A 15,458-nucleotide genomic window follows, 5' to 3' on the forward strand; every position below is an offset into this window, starting at 1 on the left:
GCTTTTAAAATCAAATTTCTGTGCAATAAAATGTACAATTAGATATCTGTCATCGGTAGTCAGTCGCAGATATGCTGTTCTTTAGTATGCGCTGATGAAAACTGGCTGAAATGGTGGTTTTCATTGATAAAAATGGCATTTTCCTTAACGTGGGCGTCCTACCCCCAGTTCCCCTAGTGTAAGTGCTCACAGAACACACACTCAAAATATTTTTCACTTGAGAGTTACATGAAAACATATGCAGATATCTTCCATCTTGTTTCGTTTATAGAAGTTAAATGATTTGTTAGTGATGGCACTCACTGCTCTCAATTCACTAAAAATGTAATTAAATTTAAGTGAATTGAAACTTCGACAAACACATAGACAGGGTTGCCACATATACAGATTATTCTGTATTTTACAGATTTTTGGAGTAGAGCGGTGACCAAGAATCTGTATATACAGATATACAGATTTTTAGCAAAATTACAGATTTTACAGATTTTTTGAAGAGTACAGTACTGAAAATTATATAAATAATTTACTATTAGTAAAGACCTGTTTTCAATAAGATTTGAGGCTTGTAAAATTATATTCTACTATTGGTTGGTCCAATAAAGTTATTGCATACATGGCTACAATAATCAAAGACGAACTCTCGACAGATTTTATTTACAAATTATCAAATTAACATCTTTTTCAAAACAATGTTTGTTCATAAACCATTTTGATTGGATTTATGTGGATACAGATTTTCAATACAGATTTTTTGACTTGAGATACAGATATGAAGATTTCTTGAAGCAAAAATACAGATTTAAATGTGGCAACCCTGCACATAGATTTTAAGTGAATTGGCATTATAGTTTGCGAAATATCCGTGTTAGTGATAAAAATTCCCGTCCACTAGAAGCGGACGAGATCAAAAATAGAGTTTGAAACATTTATTTCTCACTCGAAGACTTATTTTTGTAAATTGCTCTTATGATGTTTCTGCACAACTCTTCATTAGCGATTGATGCAAAACGTACACTTCTGTCTGAGTACCCCACTCATGTGTTTTTCATACATTCGTGACAAGTAGTATTCACTATAAAAGAACATAGCTATTGTTTTCTACGTTTTCATTTAAATTTCACTACATTTCTTTTTGGTATGCATATGACATGTGAGTAAGTTTTATTGGACACAAGTAAGGTCATCATAAATGTCGATTTTGATCGAGCTTACATGATTTTTATAGTGGAAATTAAGTGACAATTATTTTGAGTGCAGAACTATGACGGCTAAAAGAGCTTAATAATTTTCTTTTTATTACAGGGTGGAAAAAAATCATTAACAATTTAAAAATATACACGGGTTTCTTAAGGCCTCTTACGGTGTCATTCAGAATGGCTACCTTGCGGCTCACCAACACAATCTTACAATTACCCACCTTCTCACTCCGATTAGCACTAAGCAGCTTATTTCCGTTACACCTGATTATCCTTTCACTAGAAAAAGTATCAGAACTAAGTTTCGATAGTTTATGACATAGTTAAACCGTATTGCGTAATTCTGAGTGCAACTCAGACTGAAATCAATCACAATAATGCAATGTTTACTGTGATCAGATGTTAACAAAAAAGGGTTTATATTTGTCTGCCTAAAGTTTGTAGGGGAGGGACGTTCAATATGCGCCCCCTAAGCAAATCTTCGAATTTAACGATGATAATGGTCGAAATTATGTACTTCCAATGTGTTAACCACTAATTTAACTTACCATCTATGATACGGAATAAAAATTTGGACGAAAAACCAATTATATTCCGAGAAAACGATTTTATTTTGAAGCGCTGCATTTTCGTGCAATTTCAAACCATGCGGGTTGAAACGCGCCACCCCGAGGCTAAAACGCGCCAGCCTAAAAATGTAAACAAACAGCAGTGAACTGACAGAAGAATCAAGTATCAATTTATGAAAAGTCCTATTCTCGTTTCCACTGCAATGAAATGTTAATTAATTTTTTTTGCTAAATTTTCGTGTAACTAGTTGATGTGTGCATACAAGATATGTTTATTCTTTAATTTATTTGGTGGGCGCATGTGACCTTGTGCATTACGGAGCCAAATCACGATTTTCTGTGCATGGTACATGTATCACACTTCCAAGAAGTGAGATCTTATGGTCTACATGAGTAACCAACGATCTATCGGACTGCTTCGTGTTATGTGATATATGCCCTTTGTGATACGTAGAATAGAACGTGTTCACATCATAGGTTTTTGATAGGTCAAGAAATCTCTGAATTAAGGCTATAAAGTCTATAGAAGCAACAAAAAATCGATCGGACGGTTTTAAACATGGTACATGCCCTTTATGACACATAGAATAGAATGTGTACCCAGCATAGGTTCTTGGTCATCCAAGAAATCCCTGGAATAGGCCTTTCGGTCTACACGCGGAACCAAAGATTTCTTAGATTGTTTCAAATATGGAACTTGCCCTTTGTGATGCACATAATATAATGTGATCAAAGTATGAGTTCTTGGCCATCCAAGAAATCCCTGGAATAGGCCTTTAGGTCTACATGCGGATCCAAAGATTACTTGGATGCGAAGTGGTATTACCTGTTGTCAAGGGTTGTAGGTAGTCTACGAACTCCATACATTCAAGGTCTGTTGATTAACCTTCGTATTAGAGGCAGATATTGAAGAATAAACAAGTTGTGTGACCCCTTCTTGGTATATGTTTGTATTCCAAGTAGTTCTTGATGTTGTCACTGATGCCAGGTAGTCTACGAACACCATAGATTCAAGGCCTGGGGATCAACCTACATAATGGAGGCAGTTATTGAAAAATAAACAAGTTGTGTGACACCTCTATGGTATATGTTAGTATTCCAAGTAGCTCTTGTTGTTGTCGTGGGCTCCAGGTAGTCTACGAGCTCCATAGAGACAAGGTATGTTGATCAACCTCCGTAATGGAGGCAGCTATTGGAGAATAAACAAGTTGTGTGACCCCTTCTAGGTATATGTTTGTATTCCAAGTAGTTCTTGTTGTTGTCATTAGTGCCAGGTAGTCAACGAACTCCATAGAGTCAAGGCAAGTGAATCAATCTCCGTAATGGAGCCAGTTATTGAAAAATAAACAAGTTGTGTGACCGCTAGTTAGTATATGTTTGTATTTCAAGTAGTTCTTGTTGTTATATGTTTGTATTTCCAGCTCCAGATAGTCTATGAACTCCATGGAGTCAAGGTCCATGGGTCAACCTCCGCAATGGATGCAGCTATTGAAGAATAAACAAGTTTTGTGACCCCTTCTAGGTATATGTTTGTATTTCGAGTAGTTCTTGATGTTGTCACTGATGCCAGGTAGTCTACGAAATCCATAGATTCAAGGCCTGGGGATCAACTTACACAATGGAGGCAGTTATTGGAAAATAAACAAGTTGTGTGATCCCTTCTTGGTATATGTTTGTATTGCAAGTAGTTCTTGTTGTTGTCGTGGGCTCCAGGTGTCTACGAACTCCATAGAGTCAAGGTCTATAGATCAACCTCCGTAATGGAGGCAGCTATTGGAGAATAAACAAGTTGTGTGACCCCTTCTTGGTATATGTTTGTATTCTAAGTAAGTTTTTGCTTTTGTCATTGGTGCCAGGTAGTCTACGAACTCCAGAAAGTAAAGGTCTATGGGTCAACCTACGTAATGTAGGCAATTATCGGAGAATAAACAAGGTGTGTGACCTCTTCTTGGCATATGTTTGTATTCCAAGTAGTTCTTGTTGTTGTCGTGAGCTACAGATAGTCTACGAACTCCATAGTTTCAAGGTCCGTGAATCAACCTCCGTAATGGAGGAAGCTATTGAAAAATAAACAAGTTGTGTGACTCCTAGTTAGTATATGTTTGTATTCCGAGTAGTTCTTGTTGTTGTCGTGGGCTCCAGGTTGTGTACGAATTCCATAGAGTCAAGGTTTGTAGATCAACCTCCGAAATGGAGACAGCTATTGGAGAATAAACAAGCTGTGTGACCCCTTCTAGGTATATGTTTGTATTCCAAGTAGTTTTTGTTGTTGTCATGGGCTGCAGGTAGTCTACGAACTCCATAGAGTCAAGGTCTGTAGATCAGCTATTGGAGAATAAACAAGTTGTGTGACCCCTTTTTGGTATATGTTTGCACTCTAAGTAGTTTTTGTTGTTGTCATTTGTGCCAGGTAATCTACGAACTCCATAGAGTCAAGGCCTGTGGATCAACCTCCGTAATGGAGGCAGTTATTGAAAAATAAACAAGTTGTGTGACCCCTCATTGGCATATGTTTGTATTCCAAGTAGTTTTTGATGTTGCCGTGGGCTTTAGGTAGTCTACGAACTCCATAAAATCAAGGTCCATGGGTCAACCTCCGTAATTTTGAAACAAGCCGAAAGAGCTCTTGTTACCCGTGTAGATCTAAAGGTCTATTTCAAAGTTTTCTTGGATCACCGTGAACCTATACAATGGACGCATTCCATTATATGTACCTCAAAGGGGTTGTACCACTTTTGTATCAAGTCGAAAGATCTCTGGTTACGCGTGTAGATTTCGAGGCTTATTCTAAAGTTTTCTTGGGTGACTATGAACCTATGCAATGGACGCATTCTATTCTATGTGCCACAAAGGGGTTGTACCCATTTTGAAACAAGCCGAAAAAGCTCTGGTTATGCGTGTAGATCTTAGGGTCTATTCCAGAGTTTTCTTGGATCACCGTGAACCTATACAATGGACGCATTCATTCTATGTACCACAAAGGAGTTGGACCACTTTTGAAAGAAGCCGAAAGTGCTCTGGTTACGCGTGTAGATCTTAAGGCCTATTCCAGGGTTTTCTTGAATGACCATGAACCTATGCAATGGACGCATTCTATTATTTGTACCACAAAGGGGTTGTACCACTTTTGAAACAAGTCGAAAAATCTCTGGTTACGCGAGTAGATATTAAGGCGTATTCCAAAGTTTTCTTGGATGACTATGAACCTATGCAATAGATGCATTCTAATCTATGTGCCACAAAGGGGATGTACCAACTTTGAAACAAGCCGAAAGGGCTCTTGTTACCCGTGTAGATCTAAAGGTCTATTCCAGGGTTTTCTTGGATCACCATGAACCTATGCAATGGACGCATTCCTTTCTATGTACCACTTTTGAAACAAGTCGAATGATCTCTGGTTACGCGTGTAGATCTTAAGGCGTATTCCAAAGTTTTCTTGGATGACCATGAACCTATGCAATGGACGCATTCTATTCTATGTGCCACAAAGGGGTTGTACCACTTTTGAAACAAGTCGAAAGATCTCTGGTTACGCGTGTAGATCTTAAGGCATATTCCAGAGTTTTCTTGGATCACCGTGAACCTATACAATGGACGCATTCTATCCTATGTACCACAAAGGAGTTGTACCACTTTTAGAACAAGCTGAAAGATCTCTGGTTACGCGTGTAGATATTAAGGCCTATTCCAGAGTTTTCTTGGATCACCGTGAACCTATGCAATGGACGCATTCTATTCTATGTACCACAAAGGGGTTGTACCACTTTCTACACAAGACGAAAGATCTCTGGTTACGCGTGTAGATCTTAAGTCCTTTTTCAGAGTACGCTATGATTCAATTTACGTTCCCCAGTTTTGGGCGCAAAAAGAGGTTTTGCAGTACTAGATTTAAAATATACCGATAAATCTTAAAGTGACAGGTGTAGATCTTTAGGCCTAACTCCAGGGGTTTCTTGAATGACCCAGAATCTCTTACGATGGAGATCTTGGATGACCGAAAACCTCTGCCGTTGACTTATAATATTCTACATCTACACATCCAAAAGGATTTATTGGATGCCCAAAAACCTATGCTGAAAAAACTCTATTCTGAGTTGTCTCCACACTATTTACTTCTCTCCCTTCGCATCTATTCTTGCTTTTTTTTCTCTATTCTTCAATTTCACTCCTTGTACCTTGCACCTCTCACGTCTCGTTTCGCACTTCTCACATCCCATTTATCAATTGTCATATCCCTCTTCATGCTTTTTTACTCATTTCTCACACAAAGTACCTCGCTTACTACTTCTCCCCTTCTACTACTTGCGTCTTACTTTTCACTGATCACATCTCATTTCGCACTTTTTACTGCTTGCCTTTCGCTTCTCACTTCTCAATTCTCATTCTTTTTTCTTGCTTCTCCCACCTCACTCCTCAGTTCTCATATCTCAAATCCAGCTTACAATTCACGATTGATTATAAAACTATTTAGGGCTTTTTAGTCGAATTCTGAATTCCTGCTTCTCACTTGATGTTTCGCACTTCTCACTTCTCATCAGTCATAATTTCTCACTCATCACTTTTCACTTCTATTTTCTCACTTTTCAATTCTTACTTTTTACTTTTTAATTGATAATATTTTAGAAATAAACTATTATCGGCACACGCCCTTCTCAAACTATTACATCCATAGTCAAGCACACATTAGATGGGCGCGTTTTATCCTGCATGCAGAGGTTTTAATAAAATGTGTGTTTTTCTATGAAGAATGTAGTAAAGTTAACTTTTTAGTAACGTGGCACAATCTTTACTAATTTGTTTTTCCAGGCATGTGTAAAGATTATTGAAAAAAATGGTTTTATCTAGTGGAAAATCCTTAAGGGAACGGAAGCTTGAATTTTATCAAAAGGCGGGAAAACAAATCTATTTTTAAAAATTTTATTAAAAATGTCTTGACTATTATTTTTAATTTGTTGATCTAAAAACATGTTTAGGCGCCAGCTGCCATCAGTTTTGTAACTTAATTTAGCCTATTAACCCAGAAAATGCAATGGCTCGTATTAGCTGACTGGCGCATTTTAAACCTAGTTCCCCTATGTGTCAAGTTTCTCACGACTACTAATATTGGGTTGATGATTTTTATGGTACAACTACAGAAAAATTGGAGTGCCACCGCAAGTCACCTTAAGAGTTTTATGAACTTCCAATACCAATGCATGCCTAATCAACTTATGAGAATGATTTTTACCTTAGTGTTTCCATTTCTTAAGCTTAAGCCTAAGTACACTCTTTTTCAAAATGATAAGTTTATACAGACATCTAACATACTGATTAAATATCGACAAGGATATCAGGCGGATGTGACAAATATTTGTCGTCATAATACTGATAGCACAGGACTAATTAAGCATATGCGCTATATCGAAAAATTTCGTTTCAGGTGATTCGAAACGAAATTCCGCGGAATTTCGCGGAATTTGAGCATATAATAGTTTATATATATTTTAAAGGCTGGATTGAGTGACCAGATTGACCCAATGAAACGAAAGGGTGATGTGGTATACCGTGTTTTCACGTTCAACAAAGGAAAGCCGGTTTGCTCAATTTGTTCAGAAAGTGTTGCTGTGTTGAAGGAATATGATCTGAAACGACATTACGAAACCAAGCATCCATACGAGTGACATTTACACTGAACTAGGAAGATAACAAATGTTAAAGAAGCTTCAAAGATAAGATGCTCATTTAATTTAAATTTCCATTTTTGATTCAAATTATTTGTGAAACAGTGGATTATCAAAGCAGGAAACTCACTTCACTCTGACTAACACGAAGCCAGAAAATGCAGTACGGGCCAGTTTTGCTGTTAGTGATAATTTGTCGCAATGAATGAAACTATATTCTAGGACGGTGAACTTGGGATGCACATCGGCTATTCTCGGCATCGTGTGCCTTAAGGAAAAAGTCTCCTTCAGTAGCATTAGTTTGCCTCGGCACAATGAGTAAAAGTTCTTGCAGAAGATTTGAAAACTATGTTACGTGGAGAATCCGCCTGCTTCAAATTCTACTCTCTCGCAATCGATGTTGAATACTTGGCGTCGGTAGTTGTCTTCATAAGGGGAGTTGAGGATCATCTTTAAATCAAGGAGGAATTGGCAGTTTTGATCCTAATGAGTGGAACGACTGCCGAAAAAATCTGAGGGGAGCTGTTAAACCAGTATGAAGGGGCTTGGAAGGGGCTCCTCTAAAAACTTAAGTGGCCTTACAACTAATGGAACCGGCACTGGCAATGACGGTAAATATCACTGGCATTGTGACACTTCTAAGAAAGGAAAAGCAATCACAGTGGTATGGTTATGAGAATCTATGGGCGAACACGATTGATATTACTGAAGTACTTGACTTTATCCACGCGAGGGATTTACAACTACCAATTCTGAATGATGTTGACGGAAATGGAAGCAGAATACGGAGATTTGCTGTATTGTTGCGAAGTTCGTAGAACCAGACTTGAGAGGATTTATTCTCTTCAAAACGAAATTGCACTATTTTCACAAGATAAAGAAAACCCAATGTCCGAATTGAACGATCCTGAATGGGCTAGTGGCTTAGCTTTTCTGGTAGATATTACAAGACATATCAATGATATGTTCAAGTCAAGCTGTAAGGCACGGATCAACACGTCGAAATTTACGAACGAAATTGGCGCTAAACATTTTGTAGAGTTTGTTGCTGAAAATGGAGATTATCGACTTCCAATACAACGACGAGATCAAATCTAAATTTCAGACAGAAAACGTCTCTCTTCTCAGCACATTTAAAAAATAAAAGCAGTAAAAAACAAACGAATTCTGTTTGCGAATTTTGGTCACCGATTGCGAAAACAATATGCGATGATTATTCAAGAATAGGCAACGATTTTATGTTTCCCATTGAATTTGCAAGCAATTCAATCGTGTTTAGTGTTTCTCTGAAGATTTTTTTGCCATTCTGGAAAAATGAAAAAAACTCAACGTTTGAAAATTTTGAAAGTAGGGTAACTGTTCCGTTTTCCATCTCACTGAACATATATTCATCTTATCGCAAAACAAAGATATACAGCACCAATCTCGTCGCTTCTTTTTGCTAACATGTGTGCTCACTGGTGAAAAAAAATCACAAAAATAAGAAACAAACCAAATTCTTTTTCATTGCTTTGTTTTTGATGGGATGGAAATAGGAGCTATGAGATGAAGTGCCGAACCGTTATTGTTTGGCCCGCCAGAAGATGTTAATTCTGAAATTTGGCCCGTGGCTTGAAAAGGTTGGGCAGGCCTGCACTAAACTGCGGCCAAGCTAATCAGATGAAATATTCCTGCATCATTAGGTCCGCTCGATCGGTCTGGTTGCGATTAATCTTTCAGAATATTCACTAGATAGCGTCGACTGCGTCGACGCCATGTTCCAGCAAGAATTGTTCCAGCTGTTGTCTTCGACGACAAAAGTTTTCGAGAAAGCATCGGAGCAACGCAACGTGAAGTCACCGAAACCATGCAAGCCAGAGGTGAAGCGGGGTACGGACAGCTATTATGCTAGAATATCCAAGGTCAGTCTTCCCCGGCCATCGTTAGAAAGGAAAGTTATTGTCCATTCTTCAGATGATGAGTTCGATGTCGCTCCGGAGAGAGTCTCTACAAAAGTGAAGGGCAGGCGAACAAGTCATGCGGCTTTACCAATGATGAGAATTTGGTGCGCCTGCAAGAGGCGTTGACGTCTTCTATTGCCCGAGAATGTTCCGCTGATAGTTGAGAAGTTGCGGAGAAGATTCAGGAATCCAGAAATTCTGTCGACATGGTTGGCAAACCGGATCCAAGAATTGGAAGGACCCAATGCGGAGCGCTTGTAGTCTTTAATATAGTTCGGAAGCGCAGTAGAAGAGTTCACGCAGCACCTTAAAGCGGCAGGACTTACTGACCATTTGAAAAACCCGATTCTGATGCAGAACTTAGTTCAGAAGCTGCCTTCGTACTATGCTATGGAGTGGGTGGAGTACAAGCGACGCGCCCGGTCGGTCGACTTGGAAACATTCGGGGCTTTTATGGAATGTCTCGTCGAAAAGGCTCTGGAAGCAACCTTCGAGAAGGCTGAAGCAAGCGAGAAGAGCAAGAAACGAGAGCAACCGAGAACGAAAGTATTCGTACGAGCAACGGACGGAGGATCGTCAAGTGACAAGCATAGTCCAAGAGTTATGATGAATTCAGAGCCCTCAACCCAACCACAATACCGTGATGTAAAATGTTCTGTGTGCCAAAATTTAGGTCACTTTGGGCGACACTGCCAAGTTTTCTTGAAGCAAGGTGTAGAAGATCGGTGGAAAGCTGTGGAGCGGTTGAATTAGTGTCCGTGCTGCATGTACGACCATGAAGATCTGCCTTGTCGAATAAGGAAGCGCTGCTTGATAGAAGGGTGTCCAGAGTTCCACAATTCTCTGTTGCCTAGCGGAACTGTTCATGAAAATACACCACTGGAAGTTCAATGCAACAGTCACCGGCAGCTAAATTCTAAATTCAGTGACGCTAGTACATAACAAGCTGGCCAAACTGTTAATGGCTTATGGACCAATTCAACCACTGCAAATGTTCTGGACGAACGGAGTACATCAAAACGAAATACAGTCGAAAGTCGTTAAGATACAGGTTTGCAGCCAAGGTTTATCGGATAGCTACGATCTTGTAGATGCTCCAACAGTGAAGAAGATGTTTCTCCCTTCCCAACAGGTACATTTATTTATTTTTATTACCAGACTAAGGCCGGAGTGGCCCGTGCAATACATAAAAGTCTTCTCCATTCGGCTCGGTTCATGGCTGCACATCGCCAACCACGCAGTCTGCGGAGGGTCCGCAAATCAGCCTCCACTTGATCGATCCACCACCAGCTCGCTGTGCACCGCGCCTTCTTGTTCCCGTCGGATCGCTGTCGAGAACCGTTTTCACCGGATTACTGTCCGACATGCTGGCTACGTGCCCTGCCCATCGCAGTCATCCGATTTTCGTGGTGTGAACGATGGATGGTTCTCCTAGCCGATGCAGCTCGTGATTTACTCGCCTCTTGCACATACCGTCCATCATCTGCTCCCCACCATAGATGGTACGCAGCACTTTCCTTTCGGAAACTCCCAGTGTGCGTTGGTCCTCCACGAGCATCGTCCAGGTCTCGTGTCCGTAGAGAACTACCAGTCCAATAAGTGTTTTGTAGATAGTCAGTTTGGTACGGTGGCTAACTCTAGTCGATCGAAGCGTTTTTCGGAGGTCAAAGTATGTACGATTTCCTGCCATGATGCATCCCCGAATTTGTGTGCTGGTATCGCTCATGTACACGAATTCCACCTCCACAACCACCGATACAAACTCGTGGTGGGTGGCTTACGTTATCCTCTCTTGAGCCTCTTCCTATCATGTACTTCGTCTTCGACGTGTTGATGACTCGTCCAATCCTTTCAGCTTCGCTTTTCAGTCTGATGTAGGCTTCCTCCATCCTGTTACTACCAACGACGCCCATACGTCTGTGGTATGGACGTCCGTACGTCCCGAGCCAGCTCACCTCTTGGGGATCTCAGGGCCGACACAATACCACACTAAGGAAGACTTACCTCTTCTTTTGATCTGTGCTCAACCTGAAAATCAAATGTTTGATGCATGCAAATAATGTTCACGACACAAGATAATTTGTTACTAGGGGTTTTATCAAGCGCATTTATTAAAAGAACTAATTTTGGGAAAAGTACACTTCACTGCTCTACAAACTCACTGTTGTGATAGGCCGGCGACGTTGTGGGGGCCGGAGTACCGGCGCGTTCTGCCGGAAGGGATGGGATCTAGCTTGACCGAACTCAGGAACCAGCTTTGCGATGTCGGTTTCAACTACAGACGGGCTTCACCGTACCTTCTGGGAGGCGTTGCACCACGTGGGTGGTGCCACTTACCGATGTGATTATATCACCACGGTATTCACTTTTGTTCGTGGATTGGTTCACTAATCACACGCGATACTAAAGCGTACACTTGAGCTGAGCGAGTCGTTGCTCCTTAACGTTTAGCTCCACTTCTCAAAAACGCGATAATGTGCGAGCCAAGCTCTTTAACTATTAGCACTTTAAAACTTGCAAAATTAACTTCGTCGAACTATTCTTCACGCTATCCCAGGATCAAGAGAGCTTTCCTCCCTTGGGATGGGGCTTTTATAGCTCAGTGGGCGCTGGTCGGGTTGAGTCGTCCGTTCGGTTCGTCCACCCCATCAAACCATCATCGGGTTCGGATCTTTGCGCGCTTCGTTGTTTCGAGCAGTTGGATTTTGGTGTGGATTACAGTGCAGCAATATTGAGTCTATCTGCTTCATATGATTCGTGAACGAATTCCGTTTATTAACATTTAAATTGAACGTTTTTTATATAATCAAAATTATTATATTGCATGAGGAAATTTACTTTTAAATACATATCTATTTATTTTAAAACTAAAAGTTCATCAAATTTTTGAAAATAAGTTTGAAAACTTTGGATAAGGTTACCATCCTCTCAAAGTTACGTGCCATAATATCTATGTCGTCGCTGAAACCAAATAACTGGACGGACTTCGTGAAAATCATATCACTCATGTCAATCTCAGCCCGTCGTATTACTCCCATCAAAGCTATGTTGAATAGTAGACACGGAAGACCATCACCTTTCCGTAACCCTCTGCGTGTTTTGAAGGGACTCGAAAATAGCCCCTGAAACTCGAAGTACGCACATAACCCGATCCATCATCGCGTTGATCAACCATGGCAGTTTATCCGGAAATCCGTGTTCGTGCATTAGCTGCCATAGCTGGTTCCGATCGATTGTATCATATGCGGCTTTGAAGTCGATGAATAGATGATGTGTGGGCACGTTGTATTTGCGGCATTTATGTAATACCTGACGTACGGCGAACGCGTGGTCCGTGGTAGAGCGTTCACCCATAAATCCCGCCTGGTACTGTTGTCGGAGAAGAATTTACCGTCGATTAGAACGATTTGGTTTTCCGTTACTTAAGTAGGTGATTTCCATGTGGCCTTGTGGATATTCTTGCGGGGGAAGAAAGTGCTTCGAACTACCATTCCGCAGGATACTGCAAAGTTCATACATCGTTGGTCGTTATTATCCGCTACGGTATGCAGACTATCCGGTCCGATGACCGGTCGATACTTTTCCTCACTTCCTACCTGCGCGTTCATGTCGCCGATGACGATTTTGGGGTCCCCATCGTATGTCTGCTCCAGCTGTGCATAGAACGCATCTTTCTCGTCGTCGGGTCTCCCATTGTGTGTGCAGTGCACGTTGATGATGGTATAGTTAAAGAAACGGCCTTTTATCCTCAGCTAGCACATCCTTGCGTTGCTTGCCTGCCACCCAATCACGCGATGGCGCATCTTGCTTAAAACTATGAAGCTGATTCCCTGGTGGTGTTTTGCATGTTTTTACTAAAAGGAAAAGGATGTTCCGAAGGAATTTACGGATGAAGAAGAGAATTTTTCGAAGGAATCCCTGAAGCAATTATAAAAAGAATTACTGGCGTTACTTCTTTCTTATTTATTCCTGGAGGGAATTTCTAGAGAGGAAAGAATTTCTGAAGAATTTTCAGAAAAAAATGTCGAAGAAATTCATGGAAATTTTTTTCCTCGTAATTGACCGGCCTCCAGCTTTTGGCTGTATCACCGTCCTGTCACAATTACCCTACACCGGAAGCCATTATCTTATTATCTTATTGAAAGAAGTATTTCACATACCTATAATGAAGTGTCGTAGAAAAACTAACCACCGATGTCGTAACAACGGATTTCTTTCCCAAATCAAACAACACATTCGATCAGATTAGTTCACATCATATGTATTCAAGACTTCTGTTCATTTTTGATCCGCTGTTTACCAACACGCATTAATCCACTACATTTGTATCCAATCAGTGTTTATTTTTCTGTTTTATTGATTAATAATCTGGTAAGTGTTTGGTTTGGTGGTCATATTCCATTTTTGAATAGTGAATACTCCCAGGTGAATACGGGTTTCGTCGCGTATTAAGGGTTGCAAGGATATCAATTCATCGATAGAGGTTTTTATACTTATCCTACAGTACTATAATAGATCATCCATATGACCCCATTGTTTTTTCTCTGTCTTGTAGGAAATAGCATAAGGTCGCAAGGTTCAATAAAAAATCTAATACAAAACTATTCAGTCAAACGGGAAACAATTCAAAACAGATTCCTAAAAATGTCGGTTATGGAAACTGGTCAAATAAATATTTCGCTTTGACTCAACGGTAACCGATTAATATATTTAGTAACAACAGTTTTTACCTCATACTACAAGTTTATCATTTAGAAATGGCTTTTCTTTAGGGTTTCAATTTTGTTAGATTGAAGAATCTACAAGATTTGGCATTGTCTCTGCTTCGCTAGAATTATTTTCTGGTTTATTTAAAGTGAAAATTACAACATCTATTAAGTCGTAGTTTTGTAGAATCAAAGCAATTCGATTTTATCATATTTGGCTTCATATTCTTGGTTCAATAGCATCATCTCTCGACAGGATCTACAGTTTGATAAATATAATAGCATGTACTCTTTGTTTGGTTTTGTTCACCTACTGATCGATCCTACTTGGCGGTACAAATTGTCTACTGGAACTAATAGCTCTCACTATAACTTTGGATTGGTTTTTTGAAAGTTTTCAAGGTTTTTTCATAGAATCTTAGTTAAATCTCACTGGTTTACTTTGTTCATTTTCTTTGTCTACTTTAACCTATATGGATAAGTGTTCATGTCAGATATTACTGTGAAACTGCGGTTTGAAGAAAGCGTTTATTTCTTGGCGCTCGTTGGAGTTGAACTTCCTGGAGGAGGCGGTTGCCCATTGCTGCTGTTTGCAGTCTTTCGGGTGAGGAACCAACAATCCATTGGTTCCGGTTTGCCTTTCATTACCACGGGTCCACGGTATTCGAGGTTGAACGAAGGATCTTGGTTAACTGGTTCGCATAGGAGTCTGGAACGAGAAATTAATAAATTGGCAATAAATGCATGTTTCTGATCAAAAGAACGTGTCAAACTCAAACAAACTGTTCACTGAGTTTTGCTGGCTGATCTGTGAAATAAATATCTAGTGCTCCATTGTTTTTAATTCAAACCCGTGAAATTATTCCAAATCTAAAATTATTTTAAAAGGACCTATGATAGAACATTTTCATCAATTTTATTATTCCACAGTTTGATTTGCTCGCTGCTTCGGTAGCAACTTAAATGAAACTTCTTTTGGTAATTATCTACCAGTTTCGTTTATTAACCTGCGCCTATTCTATACAGTCTGTAGGCAATACAGCAAGCGCAAGGTTCCAAGACGTTATTTCTGCTTAGGACTGTTTGGGAGGCCAGCTATACCTGTCTAGCATTATCAGGACGCATTGTTATTCCCCCATGAATGACGAGGGATGCAACCCATCGAGTAGCAGCAAGCTGATGAGTGATCACCCATGACCATTTGGCATTTAAAGCTTTGTACGCTGTGAGTATAAGAGCTTCCATTGCACTATGGTCCAGGATACAGTTTTACGCGGAAAGATGCATTATACGCCAAAACTATATTTTTTAGAAAAAACTGTTGTTCTACAAAACTGTTAGAAATAGTAAGGCCATCATTATGGTGTTTTAAAAAAATAGGGTGGCC

The 15,458-nt window shown here is 40.0% G+C and overlaps 1 protein-coding gene across 6 annotated transcripts in view; it reads right to left on the reverse strand.

Moving 5' to 3' along the window:
- Nucleotides 1-13,622: 13,622 nt before the first annotated feature.
- LOC134205897 (guanylate cyclase soluble subunit beta-1) overlaps nucleotides 13,623-15,458 on the reverse strand; it is a 244,713-nt gene continuing 242,877 nt past the window's right edge. For all 6 annotated transcript variants that reach the window (XM_062681591.1, XM_062681594.1, XM_062681588.1 and 3 more), the window contains one exon: nucleotides 13,623-14,780. In XM_062681591.1, coding sequence (XP_062537575.1) covers nucleotides 14,600-14,780 — 181 coding nt within the window. In that variant the 3' untranslated portion in view covers nucleotides 13,623-14,599. The remainder of the gene's footprint in view (nucleotides 14,781-15,458) is intronic.

The sequence above is a fragment of the Armigeres subalbatus genome, chromosome 1 (genome assembly GCF_024139115.2).
Source record: "Armigeres subalbatus isolate Guangzhou_Male chromosome 1, GZ_Asu_2, whole genome shotgun sequence".
NCBI lineage: Eukaryota > Metazoa > Arthropoda > Insecta > Diptera > Culicidae > Armigeres > Armigeres subalbatus.